General features: G+C 46.2%; 1 protein-coding gene across 1 annotated transcript; it reads right to left on the bottom strand.

The window, feature by feature from the left end:
• Positions 1–1,807: 1,807 nt before the first annotated feature.
• Positions 1,808–14,335, bottom strand: LOC144108395 (sodium- and chloride-dependent neutral and basic amino acid transporter B(0+)-like). Its single transcript, XM_077641642.1, has 5 exons — positions 14,282–14,335; positions 8,563–8,666; positions 7,563–7,687; positions 6,736–6,854; positions 1,808–1,906 (listed from the first exon to the last, which is right to left on the bottom strand). The coding sequence occupies exons 1-5, from the start codon at positions 14,333–14,335 to the stop codon at positions 1,808–1,810; spliced, it is 501 nt and encodes a 166-aa protein (XP_077497768.1).
• Between the last annotated feature and the right edge of the window lie 11,049 nt (positions 14,336–25,384).

A 25,384-nucleotide genomic window follows, 5' to 3' on the forward strand; every position in this document is an offset into this window, starting at 1 on the left:
AAAAAATTGGCGGTGGTTTAGGCTTCACTAAACCTAAAGTGACGCGGTAGCTACAGCTGGTCGGGTGGGACTAGGTCATGTGGCCAACCACATGACAACCGACGTGATCAGCCATGGCGCCGCGTCGCCGGCAGCTGCTCCGCCCCAAGTGACCAACCACGTGACTGCGTGGCGGCGCAGCCACAGGATAGCAGCGCAGCCACAGGGTGGCAGCGCCACCACGCTGGAGGCTCGAAATGATACCGTAATGTAGCTGTCGCTGCAGAATGATAGGTATTACGTTAATGGAGCAGAAGCGGGCAGAATGGGTGAGGGAACAAACGAGGGTTAATGACATCCAAGTCGAAATCAAGAGGAAGAAATGGGCTTGAGCAGGTCATGTGATGCCAAGACGGGACAACTGCTGGTTATTAAGGTTAACGGAATGAATTCCAAGAGAAGGCAAGCATAGCAGGGGACGACAGAAGGTTAGGTGGGTGCATGTGATTAAGTTTGCAGACATAGGGTGGGTGCAGCTGGCAAAAGACAGGGTTAATTGGAGAGACATGGGAGCGGTTTTGCACTGAAGTGGGTGTAGTCAGGCTGATGATGATGCTGATGACAAATTGATACACATTGTCTAAAGAATGAAAGCAGCACAGCGGAAGTGATGCAAGTTCAAGGATGACAGACACTAATGGCTCCGTCTAACTTTTCTCGTAATCTGCTTATCCGGCTACTGCCTTGGTTCCTGTGCCTAGTCGCCTACATTCACTGGCTTCGAAAGCGAGTGTAGTGGTACGAGTTTGCGTTCTGTAACGGTACTGCGTTTCTGTTCCTACAGGAAAAACCACGTTGACGCATAGAGCTGCCACGCTAGCGTAGATTGCAAATTTTTTACGTCTACCTGAACTTAGCAGAAGAATCGAATTGCAGTAAACGTGACAAAGTGGTATTTAATTTCCGGCATCTGTGATTGTTCTGCGTCTAAGAAAAAGCGTTGACTTTACTGCAAGCACGTCATGTGATCGTAGCACGGTAAGCGGGAAGCAAACTTTTGTCTGTTACGGGAGGTTCTGGTGAGAAGATAGAATTCCGCATCCATTGCTTAACTTCCTTAAAACACGCAGCTTCGATTTTTTATCCCTGTGTGTGGCTAAATATTTCCACTGACATTGTCTGCGTTTTGTACACGTTTAAATTCCATATACTTTGAACATATTACGTGTGCCCAACACAAGGTGTTTAAACGTTCCTGCCTAAATTTTTCTTCATGATTGTCATTATAATCTCGAAGCTCCAGGTTAGTCTGTTTCTTGGAAGAGAGCTCGCATTAAAATATGAATAATAAAGTTTTGGGCAAAATAGGTGAATGCGTAATAGTTAACTTCCAACCGATTCTTTTGATTGTGATTTTGGCATATCTCCTTGCGGAACTTAGGGTAGTGGAAATGACCGTGACATTATTGCAGCCCTTAAAAGTCTCATTGATGGATGTACATTTTTTTCCCGTGATGAACCCTAGAGGTGAATAGTGCAACATAGTGAATCATTGCTTTCTAAGAAAGCATAGTGGATCTTATCCGCGTCACTTCTGGAAATGACGCCATAGCATGCACCAGTCTTCATGAAATAGAAAGTGAAAAAGCGCTATGGAAGGATATAACTGGTAATATAAAAACATGCATTCGGTAGGGGTGCATGTGCAAGAAGACAAAAAGTTAAAAAAGACTAAAACAATATTTGTATTACTGATGTGTCCCCCTGGAAAAGCGTCTGAACTGGCCGCGCGACTCACGGGTGTGGCGTAGACGCAGCTCGCGAGCAGTCAGACGGCCGACGTTACTCCGCGGACCGTGCGCTTGTTGACGTGAGAGTGCGGGAACTCCTCGTCGACCACTTCCACCACCAGCTCAGTCGTGAGCAGCTGCACAGAGCACGTGGAGAGGCACGTTCTGTTGTTCAACGCCAAAACAACTGGTAAAAGCTTCGGAGAACGCCCCACGCAATACATCACGATTCTTCGAATATTGCTGCTGTGGACGGGTATTTTAGCTATTCATTCTACTGCACTGAGGCAATTTGTATTCATTAGATAAAAAATAACTAAAGCAAAGATTTGCGAAACATGCCATGAAACAGGGTTAGCTGCTGAGCTTAGCAGTGATTCTGATTATACGGCACTTAGAAAGTTCCAAGTTACAGAACAGTGTCAAGTAATCTTGACCGCAGAATTCCTGACCACTGATTGCGGTGAAAAATCGTAAACCATGGGGGAGGTGGACACTGTAAGAAGCAGAATAAGAAGCTGCTCCTAGCTTGTTGTTTAATTGCGGTCATGGTGGTGATCATCTCAGTACAAGTGTATCCGAGCTACAATTAAGCTCTCCAAAAAAATAAAAGCTGACAATAAACGAATGCGTTAAGTTTGCTTTCTTACATCTCTATACTTATAGATTTCTGCCAATAATTTCAGCGAAAAATGAGAGAATATGAAGAATGCTCATCTGCGGCATCATCAGAGATTGCGGCTGCTTGGACAGGGCACGCTCGGGTGGCAATTGTCGGAAGATCCCATGAAGGGCAGGCATTCAAACACAGGACACAGTGTGGTGTCACTGCACGTTAAACAATACCAGGTGGTCGAAATTATTCCGCAGCTCTCCTGTACGAGGCCTCTTTCTCTGCTCTTTAGTTCTCTCCCTCTTTCCCTCCTTCCCTCACCGCGCCGTTCGCGTGTTGAGCGAGAGTGAGGGACTACTGCGTCTTCCGTGTCCTGATAATCGGCTTATGTTACATATGTTTATTACGTACCGAGTAATCAAGCTCATTGCACACCAAGGTTTCTAAGAATACCGAGTGCCTTAGGTAAGTGAAGCGCACTGAATGCTGTTGACAGTCGTGTCGCCTACTCTGCAGCATTTTCTTCGCTGTGTAGAGTAACTCTATTATAAAATACCAGTTAGCTGAGATTACAAATTAATGCTTCGGGAATACTGAGCATTTGAAAGTTATTGATGGTTATGAGAAACCATAGACTGAAATATTTGAAGCAGGGTATCATTGGTCTCATTGCTGGTCTGAAAAAATTTCGCGGAATACCAGAATCATCGCATGTGAGCGGTTTTATTTTAGCGCCCCACGACTAGCTGTCCAAGAACAATATCTACTCGTCTGCGGAGTACTGTACACTACAAAGCTTTGAGTTTGCATTGGCAGGAATATAAGCGCCAGGAGCTTAAAGGCGAGTTAAAAATATGCGTAAATTATCCCACGACGTAGACATTTTAGTCTGCGGTTTTACAAGACGATTCGCTACTCCAGAACTGACGTTTTCCCGAAGCGAATATTTTTAAAAAGTTATCTAATTGCTCTCTACTATTTAACCGAAATTGCCAAAATAATAAAAAAATATTGCACACTAACCCACACGACTGTAAAGAGCAGAGGGATGGATTCACGCACCAAGGACACCCTGCATAAATTTCTTAAAGCGGGGTTGCATTTTGCCTGAGCACTTATTATAATGAACCAATTATAGCGCTTTTTCTATTTTAGACCAGGAATAAAAAGAGTTCTTATAAGGCATCTCAAATATGAAGGCGCCCTAGTGGAGCTAGATACTGACATCTAAATTCTACACTTCCTGATACGAAATTGGGGGGCCTTAAGCTGAGCAGCTCAGCTTTAAGGGAACGACGCGATAGCGTTAATGGGCCAGCATCAGCGGCCTAGGGTGCTCTTTTTATGCCATTTCGCAGACACGGGCGTGCTTCTTTATTTCATTTTTTGTCGTTTTTATCGTGACTGGTATTGTGTTTATTAGTATTACTGTTTATTTACCATGAGGCACAGAAGGCCTCCCTTCAACCAAGTCGAACGAACAATCCTCAGTGGTCAAGCGGTGTACCGGTTCGAATCGCGGAGGGATCGTTTTTTGTTTTCAGCGCAGTTGCTTTTACTTCTTCAGGGGCGCTACGTAGCTGTGAGGTCACGACGCTGTAGACCAATGAGGAATTGTGCAGTGAAGTCATCACTGTTGTAATGTGTGATCGTTGCGTGGTGTTTGAACTACCCGCGCGAGGTAGTGCGGTTGTGGCATTGCGACCCTGTCGACCAATCCGTATTTCTCGAAACTCCATCAGTGCCAACACCGACATCGAGTTTTCCGTTGAAGGAGGCCCTTAATGCTATCGCGTTATAAGACACAATGAGTCAAAAATTACACAGTATGGTTTCAAGTGTGAAACACGAATGTTTGTGTTAGCTGTGGTGAAAGAGCTACGAGTTCTTTTAGTGTTCTGGTTTAGACTAGGCGACTCCTCTCGGTTGCTCAGGTGAACGTTTTTCAACATGCGTAGCTTTGTGCACTATGCCCCATGCTCATAGTCTCGACAGGTTTCTTATACACAGCCTGGCACAGCCGACAGCAGAAGCGTCAGCAGCCAAGGTCTGTGCTACGGATGGCGCCGACGCCGATGGCGCATAATTTGGGAACGAGCTGTTACAAAGCTCACTGTCTGAAAACCTTACATTTGAAGACGAGATTTTGTTTGTAGAAAACAGACGACGAGCACATGGAGATGCCAAGGCAGATGGGCAGGAACCGCCAACAACCGCTAACAGTTCACACAGGAGACTCGTGCGCGGGCGATCAGCTTTGATGAAGAAGGGCGCCTGCCACTGGCTGTTTATCGTCTCCCTTACAGCGTGTCATGCGGACGGCGCCGACGCCGACGGCAAAAAAATTAGGGAAAATCTGAGAAGAGCTAACGTTCTAGAATATTTTTATCAAGACGTCTCATGAACTTCTCCATGTCATGCCTTAGCAAGCAAAATCTTTTGATGATGTTGGCGAGATATTTCTGGACGTAAATAATATGAAGTCAAATAGAATGTGCAGATTCCAACATGGTATTAACTCCAGGAAGAAAAAAGGATAAAAACTAAAAAAATGAAAATGAGCGGTAGTTTTAGCGACCTTTCAAGATTGTTGCCTCACTTTAGCGTGACCAATGGCAGTGGAAATCAACCAATTCTTCCCTAGTGTGTGTATTACTTTATATGTTGTAGTTTTACTAGGTAACAAAAAATTACTTTTCCTGCCAGTTGTCGCACCCATCTAAAGATAGGTGTAACGTTGGTGTTTGACTCACGAGAATGTTTCCCTCGGGGCTATTCACCTTCGCGGCCAGCAGTCCGGTGAAGCTCAAGTGAGGCACTTCTTTTATGCTTACCTGATTGAGCATTCTGTCTGAACACAATAGGACTTAGGGATTTTCGCAATTGACCTCGCGCATTATTCTGTAGCAGGCGCTATGGCAAACTTAAGGCCATGCTGCAAGCGTTTCGAAGCAAGGGTGAAGGGGCCTTTTTGAGCGCTCTTACAAAATGTGACTGACAAGAAACAGATGCAAACCTAGAAGTGCCAGGCATAAACCCTGTAATTGTTGCTTCAGCCAATAATTGCAAAGTTGTATCCGGGACCTTTATTGCGCCATGTTCTGTGAAGGAAATGCTCACTGCCTGGTATATTTTTCAGCTCGGCGAGGTACCAATCCTCATGAAGCACGTAAAACAAGTTAGGCAATCAGAGGTACGAATTCACGCTGCACGGGAGGTTGATGCAAATATCGCTGTTCTCAATTTCTTCCTCATTCCATCGTTTACACAAAACACTGCAGCTGATTTGATACACAGTTCGTTTTGCCGGACAAAGAATAGTTGAGTGCATTTAGACCAAACTCAAAGTGGAAATGGAGTGCTGGCACACTTATGAGAGGTGCGCTGACTGCAAGAAAAAAAAAATTGTGAGCAAAGGGAACGAAAGGCTTGGTAAATGTCACACTACGAGTGGACACATTAACAGTGAATGAAGGAAGGAAGGGACAAAAAATTCACCGGACATTCACGCTTGTGGCCATACAAATTTCGGTGATAGCTGGGATGGGGTGAAATGCGGATGTAAGTCAAAGTGGTTAGACGTGCCCTGTTTGCTAATGAGTATGCCTACTCTACACAAGTTTGGGCTGCAAACGATGTGGAGGGAGCGTCGTTCAGAACAATAAGTGGTCTGCCTTGGAACGGGCTCGCGGCGACAGCTGGCAATTCGGCCTCTAGGTCACGGCGGCTCATAACACGGCCTGCATGGCTTGAACCTGCACCGCTGCTATCTTTGTTTGAATGGCACAAGGATTCATGTAGCGATTGCAGCGGTCAGAGCTGCCTAGTTAGTTTGCAGAAACCGTATATCCAAGAATGTTCTAGGCTATATGTGACTAGATCAAACGTACCTGTGCCCTTAGGAACACTGCTGCTATTTGCCGGACGACTACTCCTTTGAGGCTTCACTTTTGGCGTTTCCAGGAGGCAGCAGCATTCTGCTCAGTCTCAGCGCCACTAGTTATATCATTGCATGTGCCCCGATTTATGTATCTAAGTAGTATTTAACGACCAGAGCTTTACTCTCCGGACACGCACTGTTTGTCTGTTCGCTTAAGTCTAACACCACAGAGCTCTTTGCTCAACCAATGTATTCATGCTGAGTAATATAACATGCGATCTCTGCCGTGCTCGCCAATAGCATGTGTGCGCCTTGTCTATATCTTCACGTTCTAAAGCCACGAAAAGTGACGGGTTGTTTCTCGCGCCACTCACATTACAACATTTGGAAATAAGCAAGAATTATCTCTGTGTCTTTGATACAAGTTGAGTATGGGTTTTTGAGGCACATGCCTTCAGAGGGGCGCCACATACCAAAGGTCCGAGCCCAGTGAAGGCCAGAAATAGAAGGAACAACACCAGAAGAGCGCCGGTTGTCTCGGTCGAGAGCAGCCCCTGTGGAATCTCAATAAAGGCCAAGTCCTGAACGACGTCTGCACAGGGTAGAATGCGAGAGACAGAGAAAGCGAGCTTGAGAATTCCCAGCATTCGGTTCAAGACAGACTCGGCAAATCTGCAAATCTGCATATCTGCAGGTAGCGGGGCTGAGAGGCACATCACTTGTTGTATTTCATAGGTCTCGTTAAGACGCACGTTAAGCACCAAACTGAATGCCACCGACAGCGCCAGGTATTCTGTTCATTGACAACCGCTGTGCTCGTTTGCTGATATCGCCTCCGCCGAGCTCATATTTTGAGGGTACAGCTATCGCAATAAAGTGTTTCTTTTAGAATCCTTTCGCCTACTACCTGACCGCCCGACTGCCGTCAATATTATGCGACGGAACGTAATGTCGTGCCGTGGCATTCTATGATAAGTCTTTTTTTTTTGCAGCCACAGCCACAATCTCTCCATGTACTTTATTATCTGTGCGGCTGGACCTGAGCAGTTTTTGTTCGAATGTGATTTGCGAATGAAACCACCAGATGTACAGTTAGCGCTTTTCAAGTCTTTTTTCTTCGTCCTCTGTTTCCGCACTAAGTATCTTTCTAAAAGGTAATACCGACAAGCTCATTCTCCTACTACGCTATCAATATCTCTAGTTCCGTTTCTTTATGTCGAGGCAGGGTAATGAGGCGTGTCTTCGCGAAGAGTTTTTTTCCGTCCAAATCTTTGTTACCAGCCAATGCGACAATACTTACTGCTGCCCATGATCTGGTCAATCTCGAGGCCCGTCTTGTGGCCGTAGCTGCCGAGCATGAAAAATATGACCACCGCTGTGCCGAAAAAAGTTAGCGCATCGACCACCAGGATGTAAACGAGGTCTCTGCGTCACAGAGAAATAGAAATATAAACTAAAGCCTGCAGCAAAGGAATGCGAGTTTCCGGTGACAGCTCAAAATTTTCTTTTCTCCTTTACAATCATTGTACAAACACATAAAGCAAGTACTGGCCGCAAACTTCATGCCATGACTTGCGTATTAAGCTTCGTGCATTGTTACTCCGCAAAGGCGTAAAGAGATCTGCGGCGCCAATTTCATCACGGACTGGCTGCACCAAAACGGAATGCTTGGCAGACGGCAGCGCTGATGTTGGCGAGGACAGAGTAACGACATGGTTGGAGCAAAAACGTAAATAAAACTAGCACATAGAAGAGATAGAGAAAACACTACATGAAGCTCAGTTAAGTCCTCTAGTTATGACCATAGGCAGATGGTGCAGACCATGGCACAGAGTAGGGCCCTTGTCATATGCTGTGGAGTCTTCTGTGGAGTGCGTATTTTTCACCTATTTCTGCAACTATGCAAGAACAATCGGCCAAAACCTTAGTCTCCCTATCATGCAGTCCTTATTTATTTACACTGACATCTCTGAGATAATTTATTCGTGCTTGAAGGTGCTGCGATCGTAACCAGAGTGGTGAATCTTAGCTAAAAAACTTCACGTTCCACCAAAAGGTCAAATGTAAGGTTGTCTGGACACCCCTAGATGGCTGATAAAAGACGTGCGGGCAAGGAGTGGGCGATGTTGCATGTGGTCACATGTGGCGGCTAGTACTCCTAGTGTGCATATTTAGGAAGAGGGAGGGAAGACTGCAGATGGTGGCACCACAGTCACTGCCTTTTCTCCACCCCTGGCAAATGCATAAAGGTAAAATAACGCGCAATGACTGTATAAGCGTAGCCCCACTGAGACACTCACATGAAGAAGTTGTTCTGGAAAGAATTGTGGGCGCTGATGAAGCTGATGCCGTAGCCCCCGAGACCAGTGCCGAATGCGGCGAAGGCGATCACGTCTTGCCACATCTGTGCGAAAATAGGAACCAAACAATAAACTGAGGTTAGCCTGTGTCGATAAATTACCGCTTTATAACGACGATGAAGCTACTTTATCTGAAAACAGAACTTTTATATGCAGGAAAAGGCCAAAAATTTAGGTACAAATGTTGCGATCTCCAGCCGATTTCGAATTAAACGGCAACGCGTAGTCTGTTTTCTTTGCCCGGATCTCGGAGGTTGGGCTGCATGGTCGCAGACTCCAAAATGGCGACGACGACACGACACGCGTTTGAATCGAGTGTTAAAAAATGGCAGTGGCTTAACTGTGCTGACCGTATAATTCAGCAAAAAGCAAGCACGCTTGCTAAGCCTCTAAGGCTTTCTTGACAGCTCCTCTACAGGCTCGCGACAGCCGTTTTATGTATATGCCCACACGACCACGTGCCTATGACGTGGTATTGCATGGTCTTGCAGCACCTCCATCTGATGTAATCACCTGGCTTCATATAACCCTATCTGATGTTCTTAAGGTGTAAGGTCAACCGAAAGGCCATCTACTGTCAAAAGTCAACTAAAGGTCAGGAGTCAGGGGTTTGACATTTGAACTACCACATATGATCATACACGGCTATCCTTGTTTGGACTGAATATCGTTCAAGGTCGTTGTGCTGCTACCCAAAGACTGCTTTACGTACCGTAGTAAAGCTTTTCGCTTCAAAAATATCTGCAAGCAGTTTTCTGCGTCTTTTGCAATCGGACATACAACTTTGTCCGTAAAGTTGCGAGTCTGAGTACATTAAAAAATGCGTTTGACATTGAAATCAACCGTGCAGCATCCTTCTAATAAATAGTCTCCGTTGCAGTCTACACAGAGCTTCCAACGCTTCTTGAGGTCTTGAAAACAGTTGGAAAACGCTTCTGTCAGGGTGGTCAGCTAGCTCCTTTGTCGTGGCGTCTTGAATAGCCTCCATGTTCCCGAACAAGCGACCTTTTAGGGCTCTCTTCTCACAAGGAAACCGGAAAAAATCGCACGGGGAGAGGTCAGGTGGCTATGGCGGATGGAGAACTACGGCATTGCGGTGCTTGCCGAGAAATTTTGTCACGCTGAGAGCAAAGTGCGGCCTTGGGTTATCGTGGAGAAGGCTCCATTGTCCAGATGCCCATAAGACAAGGCGACGGCGTCGCAGTGCATCACACATGTGTTGGAGCACGCGGATATAACTATCCTGATTCACGATCTGCCCTTGTGGGACAAACTCGTGGTGTATGAATCCTCTCGCATCTAAAAAAACTATCAGAATCGCCTTTGTTTTGGCTTTCTGTAGCCGCACCTTTCTCGGCGTCAGAGAGCTCTTGGACCGCCATTCGGCGCTCTGCCTCTTTGTTTGAGGAGCGTATTGAAAACACCATGTTTTGTTTTCGGAAATGATGCTGTCGACGAATGCAGCATCCTTCTCTGCCTCGGAGAGCAAATCAACGCTCACTGATGCCGGCGTGTCCTTCTGGCTCTGTGTGAGAGAGTGCGGGTGAAAATATGGCATTCAGCTTTCGTTTCCCCAAGTTCTCACGCAAAATTTGGAGGCAGGCTGACTTACTAATGCCTAGGACATCTGATAGCATGCGGAATGTAATCATGAGGCGTTGCTGTACGATTTTCCGGTTCCGAGCCACGTTGGTTTCATTCCGTGAGATTGAAGGGCGCCCCTGCATTGTGTCGTCTTCCACCGACGCTCTCCCTGAAACGAACCTCTTGTGACACTCGAAAACTCGCGCCCGCGATTATGTATCGGTGCCGTAAGTGTCGCGAAGGAGATCATACGCCTTTATGGCTGTCTTGCCAAGCTTCACACAGAATTTTATGTTTACACGCTGTTCGAGATGGACGTCCATCTCTCGGCATTCACTCACAGGGGAATGTACAGACGACTTGTGACAAGGAAATTTTTACATGTAGTGCCATCTAGCAGCTGCCACAGCAATTGACATAAATAGCTCAGGTTAGCCCGAAAAGATGGCGCTACACATACGCACCAACATTTGTTTTGAGGAATCATTTGTAGAGAAGAAAATATATCAGTCTGGAAACTTTACGGACAAAAGTTCTATATCGACTTACCCTGAAAGAGCCATAGGAGAGATTTTTACTTAGAAGCAAAATTGTGTGCAGTTCGCAACGTCCCCGGACAAGTTGAAAGCAAACTGCTACTGCACATGAACAGTTAATATTTTCGACAGGTGCAACTGACAAATGGCGACAGGTGCAAGCACCCATCTGCCACTTCCTACGCTCAGTTGGTGCCTTGCGGAAGCGGTCCGCGCGTGGGTCACACAAATGCGTTTGTTTTCAACATGGAATAAGATTTCAGGCTGTTTTTGTGCAACACATAAATTATACTCCCAATCGCCAGAGGGCGCCGCGTTTTGTGAAAACGGCGATTTGAGGTTACAGAGAAGAGTCCTTAAGGAGAGTAGACAAGCCTACCAGCTGTGAAACGTGAATCACTGTTCGATTTCAAAAGAGGAAAGACTATCGTGAACAAGATGCAGACGTTACCAATTTATTAATTGTAAATATACCTGCGCTCAAAAGACATGGACTGAAAGATAAAGACACACACACACAGCGCTATTAATTGTCATCGGGAAGTGATTTTTCCACCACAATACAGTTTCTGAATGTTTCGAAAGGTTATAACTTTGCACGACGATGGACCAGAAACATGGCGTTACGCAAAAGTCGCTTTGCTATAATTAATAATTGAGCTATTCGCATTCAGCATAGAATGAGGTGACAACTTGGCCTGAAATGATTGCGCGCTTCACTATTTATTCTTTGTATCTAGGAAAAGTGTTTTCTTGAATCACGTACTAAATTCTCTGGAGTTGAAAATGGCAAAATGCTTTTCGAAACGTGATCATGAATGGTAGGAGCCCACTTTCAAGTGGTCTCTTCGGATTCTTGTCGCCTTTCATCTCCCACTTTGTACTTGCTGATGATGACATCTTGGTAACAAAGCTAAATTCATAGTACAAAACTCCGCTAGTCTACACAAAACCGGCAATTCTGAACAGTCTTCGCCGACACCCTCTCGTCTTCTTTACGCGTGGCCCTTGCGTAAAATCAGTCCCTTAGTATGTAACGTACGAAATCCCCTGATATTCTCCCCAGTTAGAAGTCGAGGCTCATGATCGTATCCATAGGATGCTTTGTGGAACATGTTTAGCACATTAATTGAAGGGAATATGCTTGAAAGCTATTATAATATTGTTGCATGACAAGTAAGAACGTCCACGGCGGCGCATTCGCTTTGGCCTTCTTGTACTGACCCAAGGTCGCAGGATCGAATCCTAGCCCGGACGGCCTGATTTCGTGGAGACTAGAGAATAACCGTGTGCTGCCCGACGTCGGTGCACACAAAGCACCGCACGTGGTTTAAATTGATCTTACCACTGCACTGTGGCGTCTCCAGCCTGTGTGTCGGGAAGGTAAATTTTTTTTTATATATCAAGTATACTTATCACGATGGATGAAGAAAATGGGTTATTTTTTTATAATTCTTGCCGAATATTTGAAGTAGAACCCGCATAACCTATTTGGGCTCGTTGCTCGGCCATGGTTGCCACGAAATAAGCGCTGAAAACACAAAGACAACAAAAAGAATACTAAGGGCACTTTCAGCTTCTTGCGTGCTTTGAATGCGAAAGCATTATTTCGTTTCTTTTTATTTTTCTCTTCCTTTGCAATAATACACCTACTGATTAGCATGCCGTCGTAAGGGAACGCACACCGTAGATTCACCTTTGTTCTCCAAGAAGCCACGCGGTTTTGTGGACTGCGGGTGCTTGCGTCGCAGTCCGAAAGTTCTGGGTTTAATTCGTAGCACGTTCGGAATTTTTATTTTTTGTTTGATACCACGCTGACGTCATACGAGATTTTTGGGACCACTGCTGTTGATCAACTCCAACACCGGGTTTTGTTGCTGATGAGTCAAACGATGCTTTCGCATCAAAACGATAGGAGTTCAGTGTGCTCACTTCCAGCTGTCCAATATTCATTCGAGGGGTCAGTATTCACAGCTTGTGATATCTGTACGGCCTTCATTTCGCGAGCGCTTTTTCGCGAGAAACGTTTTAATCTTGAGCGTTATTTGTGAAACCCGCTGAAACAATCATGAATAAGCGACCAGTCAGAAACTGCTTCCGACTCCGCTTTCCCAGTAAACAAAAAAAAAGAGTCCGAAGCGCGTGTCGCTCACCGGCAGGGATGCGAAGGAATTCCAGCTTCCAAATAGGCAGCTGGCCGATGCCTCGGAAGGCGCCCTCGCGGAAGATGGTTCCAAGGAAGAGCCCAACCAGCAGGGAACACTTGGCAGCAGCCAGAAAGTACAGAGACTGGACCAATACGATGTCATATTCAGTAAGGAATCATCGTGTTGAAAATGACATACGCAGAAGTGTACACACATAAGCAGAAATAAGCTAGTGTAGGACCACAGCGGTGGCCAAGTGCTTGAGCATCCGCCTCGCATGCGGAAGGTGTGGGGTTCGATCCCCAGTGCCGCCGGGTACCTGTCGGTGATACAATGAGTACAAGCTTTCCCCTGGTCCGGCGCTCGGCTCATTTCGGATAAAATGCTTGGGAAATGGGTCTTTGACCTCACCTTGAGAAGTCGAAAATACGGTGTGCCATGGCGCATCTTTGGCCATAGATGCCCTTGCGCCATAATATTTCACAATTATCGTCAGAAATAAGCTAGTGGAAACAGAGGAGACGGAGCTGAGCGATTATAGCTGGACATACATTGAATTGAATTGTATTTTATTTCTGAACATTTTTACAGAGCACACTGTTTAGCGTAAGTCGCATCCCCTGCTTGCTACGTATACCACAGGTCCTGAGCCAGCAAGAATTTTGAATGACGTTCCTGACCACACCGAATTTCCTTGTCGGTCTGTGAGAGTGCCATCGATGTGAATCAAAGAGTGGGTGCAGTGCAAACAACGCCCTCAATGGACGCGTGATCCGTGTCAGCGTGATAGTGGGCGAGTAAATAGGTTATAGGTTGCAACACAGGCGTCACACTCGCTTCTTGGCCCCAAAAAGAGGGAGAAGGATCTGGATGATTAAATTTCAGTCACTCTCTGTACCCATGGAATCCATCATGCTACAAGCGTAGTGAATGCCCTCCCAGCTTGATCCGCCGACCGGCTAATCCTTATAAAATTGTCTAAAGCCAGTCTATAGATTTTTATAGACTCTATTGCCATCCTATAGATAATTATTTTGTCTATCCATTGTCTATAGCTTGTGTATATACAAAAGCCTAATTAAAGTGTATGGTCCTAAATCTATAGATTGTCTATAGACTGTCGATAGGATTTGTATTGCCTATAGACTATTGTTTAGGATTTGTCTATAGAGAGTCTACTGACTTTATAGACAGAAATCTATGGAAGAAAAAAATTCGCTTCGCTTAGACAGTTGGAATACGGACAGTCTATAGACTGCCTGAAGAATTTTTTGCAAGTGAAGACCCTAGCCTGATCCCGAGAGCCTAGGTCCAACTCACGTGTTGCATCTTGGGCAATCCGTCTCTGACCAGCGCTAAGAGGCCTGTAAACAGGACGACCGACATCATTACCGTGTTCAGCCGCAGGCCCCAGAGGTCACTCACGCTGCTTCCGAGTCCCAGCATTACGTTGCTGCGCATCGGTGACCGTGGTGAAGGTGACAGGAGTGCTCTAACACGGGCGCGGAACGCGATATCTGTACAATGCGCAACCTCTGGCAAAAACTGCCATTTGACGTAGCAGGCGGGCCGTTTTTTTTAAAAAAATATCAACACAACAACAGAACAAAAGAAGTCACTGAGGCGCGTCTACGTAAGGGCAGCATCAGAGGCCTATCATATCTAAGAAAGAACACACATGTGTAAGTGACCCATAAGTCATGCTGCATGAAAGGAAGTTTCCATATCTAAACATGCCTTATTAATTTCTTTTATTTTACTGCTGTTTTGGGCATGCGCATTTTCAGAGCGTACAGTCGTGACAAATATGAGAGGGAAAAAATCTATAGCATTCATTTTTTTATCTACTCATAGTTATTCTCGATCAGCACTGTCTTTTCTGTTTTCTAACTACTGTTCTTTTTGGCACATAACATCCAAAGGTCCTTCATAAATTTATTGGGGACATAACCAGAAAATCGGCGATTTTTTGCAAAATTGTTCCCTCTCATATTGCTCACGACTGTAAGTAGTCGGCGTTTTGTGAAGAAACGCTCAGTTGATTCTCATCGCCTCTGGTTCTTTCTGCGTCCTTTTTCTTTTGCGCTGTTTTCTTTTTTTATACCCACCTGGGAAACTGTGACATCTAGGGGTACTACAAGGTGGCTGTACTACGATATACCAAAACGCACCGACTATAGGTGGCGCCCGCATAAAAGCCCATCTCGAACGGTAAACTACAGGAAAACCACGTGACTCTTACTGACATAGAAGCTTGAGCTCTGCTGCCTACGTCCTTTCTTATTGAGTGCAAGGTACGCAAGAAATTCAAGGGTCCAAATATACTGTGGCGTTACTAAGGTCCTGTGTCGCAGTGCCATGCTGAAGAGCTTACGGCGAATTTCTGATCTTTATTTGCTCTCATTGAGTCGCGTTATTTTTGGTACCATTCTTAACTTAGTTTTCTTTAATGTTATTTGTTGTTACATGTAAGGAAAGCTGGGGCTGAAAGTTCGATGGCTAATGGAAGCTGCGGATTTAAACAGCAAAACTGGAACCACCAACTCATAAGAAAGTAAACCAATAATTAACTGCTTCCATTGGGCTCACACATAAAAAAATTCAGTATAAAAATAAGTAAACAACATGCGTGCCGGTTCTTTGGATAAAATTTAAGTACGCATCTGCAGTTACTCAATGTACGACCTAGATTAAGGGCTTTTTTTCCAAGGAGCACACAACCTATATTTATATATGCCTATTCTTTGATTCATCTAATTGTGGGACACGGTGCTTTTACTTGCTGTACTTTTTGTCCCACTGTGTACTTCGGTCAATGCCTAACATAAACGCAGGTAGTATCATGTAAATAATTGAATGAATAAAAATAAAAAAATTATACCAATAGTCCTTAATATAATCAGCGAACAGTGGACGGGACACTTTTGTACGCCGCTCGAACACAGTGCAACACACAATAAAAACTCATGTTAAACATTTTCGTGGTGGCTGCCAAGGGAAATCTTCGTGACCACATGTCTTGCAGGTCTATGTGGCTCTACTGTCACCCAAGCGTTGCATGCAGAACTACCATGTTGTCCAGGATGCCTCTCGGTTGGCAAGGCAGTGCGCCGTTCAAGCGCTCTACACTACGGTAACGCGGGTCTATAGACGATAGAGAAAATATCACAAATTAAAGAAGTAAAGCTTCTATTAAAAGCGCCATACCGTGAAGTGAAGACGAAGAAAAGGAACAAACGTAACGGGAATACTAAACATTCCAAATGCGGTTACTGTCACAAAATAAGTCTTCAGAGAATCTGAGCAGCGAATACTTCCGTGAAGTCGTTAAAATATAAGCGACGAATAGCAACAACGCATGTGAATATTCGGTGTGGAGGTTCGCCAGGCTGAGGCCGATTAGTTCAGAAACAGGCGCAAGTGCACGCGAAATAAAAGTTGGCAGCTATAGTTTTTCCAGCTTTTTCAGTGGCGTTGCCTTTATTTTGCACTATTTGACGCTGATGCCATTTCGTGACAGTGACGGTCAGTTGGAACCAATGCAAAGCCTCGGTCAAAACCCTTAGGGCCACAGGATTTACATTTGCGCGCTAGTATATCGTTAAGCACCCCCCCCTTCCTCCCGTGGCGAAATCAAGGCCAAAATATTTTAAAACTTGATGAAAAGAGCATCCTAAACTTGGGGCACAAAGTTAGAACTTTAGGGGCACCATAAACTCCCCCCCCCATCATTGCTGCAAAATCATGTGGCCGGAAGATCTTGACGGAGGCTTTAATAGCTAGTTCCGCTACAGTAAAGGCTTAACACAAAGCTACCTGAGAGGTATCAAACAGGGCACAACTGTCCTTCCCTCTGCTGCTGCTATCCAAACGCCCAACGTTCCCTTTCAAGCGCAGGTATTCAGAACAATATTGGAAATGAATGGTTTCAATCTGGACCAATATAGAACCGGCCTTTGCCAATATATTGGGAATATTGGGTCGATAACTTGTGCTGCTTGGGTCCTCGTCTAGTGGGCGACGCTGCGCACGCACTTGTAGAAGCCGGCGACGGCTGACTCGGTGCCCGGCACGCAGTTGGCCGACGCATTGTTGAACTCGTCGATGGGTACGATGGTGACACGGCCGCGGTAGATGAGCGGGTAGCCGTCCTGGACACCGCAGCCGGAGAAGCGCCGAGCCAGCACCGTGGCCACCGTGTCGCATGGCGTCTGCAGGGGGTTGTGCACAACGCAACTGAGAGTTTCAGTGGCAGCGCACGGATGAGGCCATTCTTTAATCGCTACTTCATTGCGTCATCGTAGTCATGTTAAAGCAGTATAGACACTTAATTTTGGTGGCAATTTTTGTTCTCTATAGTGATGCGGAAGACACTGCTATGCGTTAACCACGTTGCAGTGTTCGCCTACGACCGCTAAATAATTTATAATCGAATTTTTTCCACGCTCTTGCGGTTTCAACAGCCGAACGATGGCTTTGACGTCAAAGAGAGGATTTTGGTGACGTGTGAAATAAAAAATCTCAGATTTAACCGCTGCCTTATCGTTTTAAATTCACTTGCAGTGCTGAAGCCAGCCTTCCTCAAGAGCCGGAATGACAGTGAATGCAGAAGCGTAGATTATATTGCAGTTTTTCATGCTTCACGTGATATATATATATAAGCTTTCATTGATGTCAGTCATGGTTAAGCTGTTGAAACGGAAAGAAACAGCACGACAAAGAACTTCGATTATAAGTTGTTTAGCTGTCGTAGGTGGATACCACATATCAATCCGTGTGTAATAATGCCTCACTCTCAATACAAAGAAGAAAACACGCATCCAAAATTTAGTTGTCTATACTCATTTAGGCCGTCCATTGAAAGAGGCAGGCTTGTTCTGCTGACCTCTAGCCCTTTCCTGTGCCAGCTGCGCCCCTCTTAAAAAAACATGATAATATTCTCTCCTGACTTGGCTCCCTGTTCGCCCTAGAGCTTATCAAAGTCTGGATGCAACAGTGGCGCCGCCGTCAATGCCACTTTCCCATAGGGGATTTCAACTACCAAGGACATGCCGGGCAGACGAGGTTTTGAATTTGTATGCGCTGTTGTTGCGCGAAAAATGTGGATTCCGCCGCGAAAAACGCAACTTCGCTGCAATGCTCCGCTCTCTGCGCAAGTGAAATTATTTTAATACTGCGTTTTTCACGTCTTTAATTAACATAACGCAAGTTGAAAGATTGAAGTTAGGTTGGCATGCAAACTTGCACCGCCTTTATTCGAGGTTTCCGCCCAGAAGAGTCGTACTGTGACGGTCGAATGCACGTTTTGTGCACAACGATAACTGATTCGGGTACGAAAATTCATCATCCCTGCATTCTTACTCATCTCCATGGTGGATGACCTAACGCACCGTCACTTTTCTCACTAGATAATATTGAGGTACTATATGCTGCGGCTGCTTCTAAACGTTGTCTTTCCCTAGACAACAATTATAAACATCACTTAGTTATAAACTTAATTCATGCCTTTATGCTTCCGCCACCTCCTATATTTTATTGATGATGATCATGTAAGCGGAATAATGACGTAAGATCGTGGTCCACCTGTGGCTCATAATGAATCGAAAATCGAACCCTTTACTGCTGCCTTAAAGTGTAAGTTTCAACTATAATATGCGCACGTTCATAACGAAGCCTTTCGGGGAACACAACACAATAAAAGTTTAGAGAACTCAACCCACATGACGCGGCTTAATGGCAACTCCCGCGCTCTCTACCAGCGCTGGACTGAAGGCATCGGCAAGACCCTAAAATGGCGCAATTCATGCGCGGTGTGGGCAGGACACTATGCAGCACATTATTCTCAACAGCGCAGTTTATGCACGGAAGTGACAGGGCGCGGAGCCAGCAGTCACTGACAGTTCCAAGATTCATGCACCGAGCTAACATGGCTCCGTGCTGCACATCGCCCACAATGTAAAGGTTTATACCCGGTGGATACAGGACGAGATGGACTACGCGCTTGCAAGCTGGCAAAAGGCAGAATTTGTACGGGGGTGAGGCAGAGGGGTGTCAAGCATTCTCCCGCTATAGACGTCTTCCAACAGGAATGAAAAGCAGACGGGGCCAAAGTGAATATCAGGAGTGAGTCATCAGTTCTGTTCGGAGATGGAATTGTTATTATCGATACCGACAGTGGTGGGCGGAATTCCTGTTCACTGTGAAAATCTCTCTCTTGTCGTCTGTGGCGCCCTGCAGCGTCGGCTCTAGTTTATGTATTTAACAGTACTGTACAGCATTGATAAAATAATCGGTTTTTCTCCGTTTGCTTCTCCGCGCCGCAATATTTATGTTTCGAATGTATCATTGTAATTTGGAGTCTGCAATTGTCATGACTTGCATAACGACTGCAGTGTATGGCTTTGGGGGCCCGGCGTATGCACTATTTCTATGCCTCCGTCAAACTGAAGAATTTGTCATAATAATCTCTAAAGAACTCGGCCTAGGGCATCCCCAAATATGTAGGGTGAACCTTTTATAACCTCGCGGGTAGAGAGACATACCTGCTGTCTGTTTACTAGTACTACCAGCAGCAAAAACATTTATTCTAGAAGAGCAGAGTAAGGGCTCAGGAGATGGTGGAGAGATAGATTTGGAGCTGCAGTGGACGGTCTTCCCGATTCCAGGATCTCGCTGGCCTCCGTCGCTTTCTTGGCCCTCGTCACCAGCATAAGCCTAACGTAGCTGGAATGAGCGAGTGCTTGCACATCTCAATAAACATCCAAAAATCTGTTGGTTCATGCCCGTAAAAGTACCTCGGAACAAGGAGGCGCTAAAAGTAGCGCTGTTCAGTTACTATGGCCAGAGTGCCACACATTGAAACTTTTCAACTGCTGTTACTTGATTTCGGTTCAAGGTTAACTGTTTGTGTGGAGGTCATCACGGTGATGACCTCCAAGTTTCTCGGCTTTCTCAGTAGACAAAGCAAGAGCGTGCATCTCTGGATAACTGGCGGAGCAGCGTCAACGGACGCGAGATGTCACTCACGTAAGCGGCCGAGGGCGCGTAACAGCTGCCGTTGTCCGCCGCCCACGTGGCCTGATCGCAGCTGGTCCACGGGGCCGAGCTCTCGACCCAGCGCAGCAGGTAGATGAAGGCGTGCGACACAACGGCGTACTGCGGCAGGTTGGCCATCACCGCGAAGTAGGCCATCGAGTAGCTCAGTCCTGAGAAGGGGGCACGGCAGATGGCAAGCGAGGCGCCGTCTTTTATCGAGGAGCAGCTGAGCGCACGCAAGTGTCGGCAGGGAAGGGATGTCGCATGTGTTGACATTGTGTGCACTATCCCCTCGAGTTGCACAAGATCAGAACTCAAATCCGCCCGTGTGCTGTGCGACGTCAGCGCACGTCAAAGATCCCCAAGCGGTCGAAATTTTTCCGGAGTCCTGCACTATGGCACCCCTTTCTTCTTTAACTACCTCCTTTATCTCTTCTCTAGCAGCGCGGTTCGGGTGTCCGCCGAGATGTCTGACAATTACCGCGCCATTTCATTTCTTCAAAGTCAAATTTTCAAAACTCTTTTGAGCCGCCGCGGTGGCTGAGTGGTTATGGCGCTCGGCTGCTGGCCCGAAAGACGCGGGTTTGATCCCGGCCACGGCGGTCGAATTTTGATGGAGGCGAAATTCTAGAGGCTCGTGTGCTGTGCGATATCAGTGCACGTTAAAGAACCCCAGGTGGTCGAAATCTCCGGAGCCCTTCACTACGGCGTCTCTCATAGCCTGAGTCGCTTTGGGACGTTAAACCCCCAAAAAAACCAAACCAAACCAAACCAAAACTTTTTTGTTCACAGCTCTAGTGTGAGAAGTTCCTCAGGAAAAAAGAGGACCGCCGTGAGGTTTTAAATGTTTTCCGGTCTCCTGATTTCCTGAACGCCAGAAAACAAAGCGATGAGAGCACTAAACTAAATCAAACCTTTTGTGTAAACGGAGGTGATGAATTTGTTTCGTAGCATTGCTTTCTCGAATTCTCGTTTCGGAGTCTTCAAAAAAAAAACATGATCCATCGGGGACACTCGTTTACGGTTTTCAAGTTTAGTGGCTCGGCCCTCCTAAAATTGACACTAGGAAACCTGTGAATCACCTGATGGCCCTCTAAGAAGTCTCTAAAGATTTTATTTATGGAGTCCGCTATAGGAAAACCTACATTTCGTGAAGTGGTGTTAGCATTTAATGACGATTTGTTACTCAATTTCAGGAAAAACTACCACCTCCATGATGCTCCTTCTTGGCTGGAAATTCATAGCTTAGCCGCCAACTGCACATAAAGCATCCGGGCATTACAATTCTCAGTAACAATGTATCAACTTTGAATTATCAAATGTTTAGTAGGGGCAAGACAGTCACTAATCGGATAACCATATCTAGCGTGTTCCGCAACTTGATATCTGTAATGTTTGTGAACGGAAGGTTTCTGCCTTTTGCATTACCCTCAGTGGATGCTCAGCCCTTGTGGCGCTCTGCTGATGAGCAATATTTCGAGGGCCCAAACTCGACGTGGCGACCGCATTTTTACGGTAGGAGAGATGAAAAAATTCTTGTGGACGATTATTTTACTGTTTATTAAAAAATTACGGAAATAAGTAGTGCGAAACGGTACAATAGTTCACGGTTTGCTGCATAAAATACCGCGAGCCCTGTGCAGTGAAGAACTAAACAGTCGACTTTGTGGCCATCGCGTATGGTCTCTGTTGTAGAGTTAATTTGTTCAATAATTATTTTTGATATGCAAAACTTGATTCATAAGGGCCGTATTACATGGGCATACACAGAGAAAAATGGCCCATTGAGTTATGTTAGTCTGTCATTTTTGGCCAGTGCTTTAATGCAACAGAAATTCGACAGAATCAACACTTATGTTAATTGCATTTGCCTCTTTGCTGCATCCGCCAGCAACTAATAAGTAACCGTACTTAGCATGACGCCAAGAAGCTCCCTCCTGCTCAGTTGGCGAACGATCGCACGTAGTGGTGCCTCCTCTAATAAGAATGCCTCTCATATCGCCTTTAAAGTGGCAGCAACGGGAATGCTTCGTTCACTGCTAATCCACAATGCGGCACGCTCTAACGTCATCCTTCGTCCAAGTGTTTCATGCGGTGGTAGCATATTTATACAGGAACACTACGCTGTTGTGAGAGCCCCCACTAAGTCACTCTGGCCCTCAGACAGAGAGTAGGTTTGTTCAGCTGCCGCACCGCGCTGCGCTGGGCGGACCTGCTTCATTGACCTGAGCCTAACTACACACGAAAGTAAGCAAGTGCAGTATAGCATAACAATGAGACACAAAAGAGTGTGATTTGCAATTTTCGACCGATATGAGAGTCGTTGCAAGCAAGCTGTGATTTAAATTCATCCGCACGGAAACCAAAGCAAGCCGTTAGCGATTAGGACGCCGCCGCTTCCAACTGCAATCTAATAAACTCTCCTAACGCAAAATCCGTAACACGAATAGAAACTCTGTTAACATGAAATGATCAGGTAACTTGACATACGTTTCTTATTCTTGTTCTAGAAGCAATATGTGCATTGGTCCTCACAAGACAAATGAGGAAAGATGTGTGAAAGGGCGGGAGTGCGCTCTTCGGTTTGAAATTTCTGAAGGCAACAAACGATAGGGCTGCGTAATGACCACCTGGCTCGCGATTTCCTTGGCAACGGAAGCACGCACTCACCTCGGAACAGCGGGAAGCAGTTGAAGATGCCGCGGTTCCCGCTTTTGGTGAACTGGGAGACAACGGACTCCACGTAGAGCACAGGGTAGCAGATGAACGCAGTCACGATCATGTAGCTCACGATGAACATCCGTGCGCAGGCCACGTGCTCATGATTTCAAAGGACTCTAGATGAGAAGCAGAGAACTAAGTTCCAAGTTGCTTTTCTGTGACAAAAATATGATTGCACGGACAAAGAAAGCAGCATGCAGGACGAACAGGAGTAAGCAAAAAAGAAGTTAACATACATATGTAGAGAGTAGAAGTTTAGGTACGTAAATAATTGGTTATCTATTTCGAAACGGCCTCTGATGTAACCAAACAGCTGTTTCTTGAGTGGCTCACGCAAGCTCCCAAGGGTGCTAAATTTACCCCAACCTCATGCAGTACGTAAGGAAGACATGCACGGGATTGAATTATTAAGCGAGTGAGGTAAAGGCTACTCAGCGTTTTGTTGCGGGCACTAGAAGCTGTTGAAATTGGTCACTCGTGCGCTGCTTCACCCACGGCTTGCAGAAATTATCCCGCCACTTTATTTATTTGACCTGATATGCACCGAAGTAGACATTACAGAACGTCGCCTTCACTTCACAGCCCCTTATTTCCGTAGCTCAAAGACGTTTAAAGCTTTGGTCTATCGGGGATTAACGCCCCAAAGCAACTCAGGCTATGAGGGACGCCATAGTGAAGGGCTCCGGAAATTTCGACCACCTGGGGTTCTTTAACATGCACTGACATCGCACACTACATGGGCCTCTATAATTTTGCCTCTATCGAAATTCGACTGCCGCGACCGGTATCGAGCCCGCGTCTTCTAGGTCAGTAGCCACGCGCCATAACCACTGAGGCACCATGGCCGCTTTAGGAGTTTAAAGTGTTGCTTGATTCCCAAGAAGAAGGCACGCAAGAAAATAAAATTTACGTTGTGCCTATCACGTATATTAACAAGATATTACATCGCGTTAAGAGGGCAGAGAGCTGGTGAGACATCGACATTGGTCTCACAGGATCGTTCAATGTGAAAGAAGTTCAAGAAAATACCCCGGCGTCTGTGTGCTGATATGGTAGCGCTTGCAATAGGCGTCATACCCAATGAAACATCAAAATATATATATGAGAGTGTGAGTGTTGTCTACAAGATCGCACTCTCTTGCGGACGCACTTACATAGAACAGTCAGGGTACTGTTAAAACCAGAATAAAGGCGCCATTGTTGGAGGCAGTTTCCCTCATTGGCTGCCTATGGTCATGTGACGGTACTGTCGATATATCACACTGGCGCACTCGAGCACACAAGCCTAGAAGCAACCATCATATGGCAAGATATTTAATCAAACACGTCTCAGAATGCAACTTAAATGAACACACACCTACGGGAATTGGCAAATGGTTTCCGGCTTCGTAATTGTTGGTTATAACAAAGCAGGCAAGGTAATCGATTTGCAGCAAGATATTTAAAGGGTGTTGTGGGCGACAGAGAATCTCAGATTGCAAGCTAAAATGAAATAAACTCCATAAGAAAAAACGAATATTAACGAGGTAGCGTTAAAGGCCCTGTGCTACACAAAACTGTGAGCCACTTAGGGCACGTGACCTTGCGGCGTAATCACAACCTTCCCACAGGATAGTGAGCAAACTGCCCACCATGCCAGGTGGAGTTACATTAATGACGAAGCACGAGCTGCAGTTCCCCCCTGGTTAAGCAAGTTTCGACCTTGTTCTGAGAGTAATGATACTCAAGGAAGAAGTATTCGGTGAAACACAATATTTAAGTATTTAATTGTCTTGACAGAGATAAACACTGCCCAATGATCGGTAATGCAACATGCAGTTGTCTGAATGCTGCCTAAACAGTATTTAGACTGGTTGGTTTCTCTCAGATGCACAAGCTGCTATGCGCCGCTTGTTACGCTCCGCCTCTTGGCATCTCCGCTTTGCAAGACGCTTTTCGCAATGGTGTCTCCGCCGCTCGTTTAGCCTTCTGACGTTCATTCTTTCTCTGCAGAGCAGCCAAGTGCCAGGTGACGATTTCTGGGTCCAAAAAATTGATCTTCTCCTGACGATACGACCTTAAAGTGGCGACTGGAATCTCTTTTTCGTCACCCATACGAAGCGAGTGTGATACACCAAGTCATATCACCTCAGCTTTTATACACACAGCCGCACATACGCAGTTTATCCGCGCTACCCCACACGCGGCCGCGGCGACGGCCGAGCTCTGACGTCATGCACTGCGCATCAGGTGCCGTTCTCCAGTTGCCGCGTATGCGCATTCACGCGCGGCGCCAGCGGGCGTATTTGGGCGGCGGCGAACTCTGGCATCGTGCGCCGCGCACCTGCTGCTCCTCTCTGGTTTCACGCGAGCGCACTATCAGCCTCCCAGGCTCACGGCGAAATGCTCGACTGGGTAGCGTAGTGTAGCTTTCGCTAAAAAAATAGCTTGTTTACTTAGAGTCCAGCACTTTGGCGCGTGGCTGTGCAACGTCAGATTGCAACATCATTGCCTGCGCAACGGCAGTGCCTCATTCCAGGACTCACCGATCCCGTACCGCAGCACCAACAGCGGGCACCAGAGGAGGCTCCGCAGGTTCATGGAGATGGCAGCCAGGGCCGAGAACTGCTGCGCTTTGCTGGACCACGTCTCCCGCTGCCGGGCCATGCCGTGCGCTCAGCAAGCAGACTTCGTCGTAGCTGTCGTTAATTGTAGTTAATACGAGCCGGAGCTTGACAGGAGCCTTCTGCGGAGTCAGAT

Source organism: Amblyomma americanum, chromosome 10 (assembly GCF_052857255.1).
Source record: "Amblyomma americanum isolate KBUSLIRL-KWMA chromosome 10, ASM5285725v1, whole genome shotgun sequence".
Taxonomy (NCBI): Eukaryota; Metazoa; Arthropoda; class Arachnida; order Ixodida; family Ixodidae; genus Amblyomma; species Amblyomma americanum.

Bases quoted from the DNA above. Each gene is read 5' to 3' on its own strand.
- LOC144108395 (XM_077641642.1), bottom strand. From the start codon at position 14,335: ATGCTGGGACTCGGAAGCAGCGTGAGTGACCTCTGGGGCCTGCGGCTG. The intron at 7,688-8,562 runs GTGAGTGTCTCA...TCTGTGACGCAG, and splicing joins TTCCAGAACAACTTCTTCAT to AGACCTCGTTTACATCCTGG. The intron at 1,907-6,735 runs GTATGTGGCGCC...TGCTCTGTGCAG, and splicing joins TCACTGGGCTCGGACCTTTG to CTGCTCACGACTGAGCTGGT.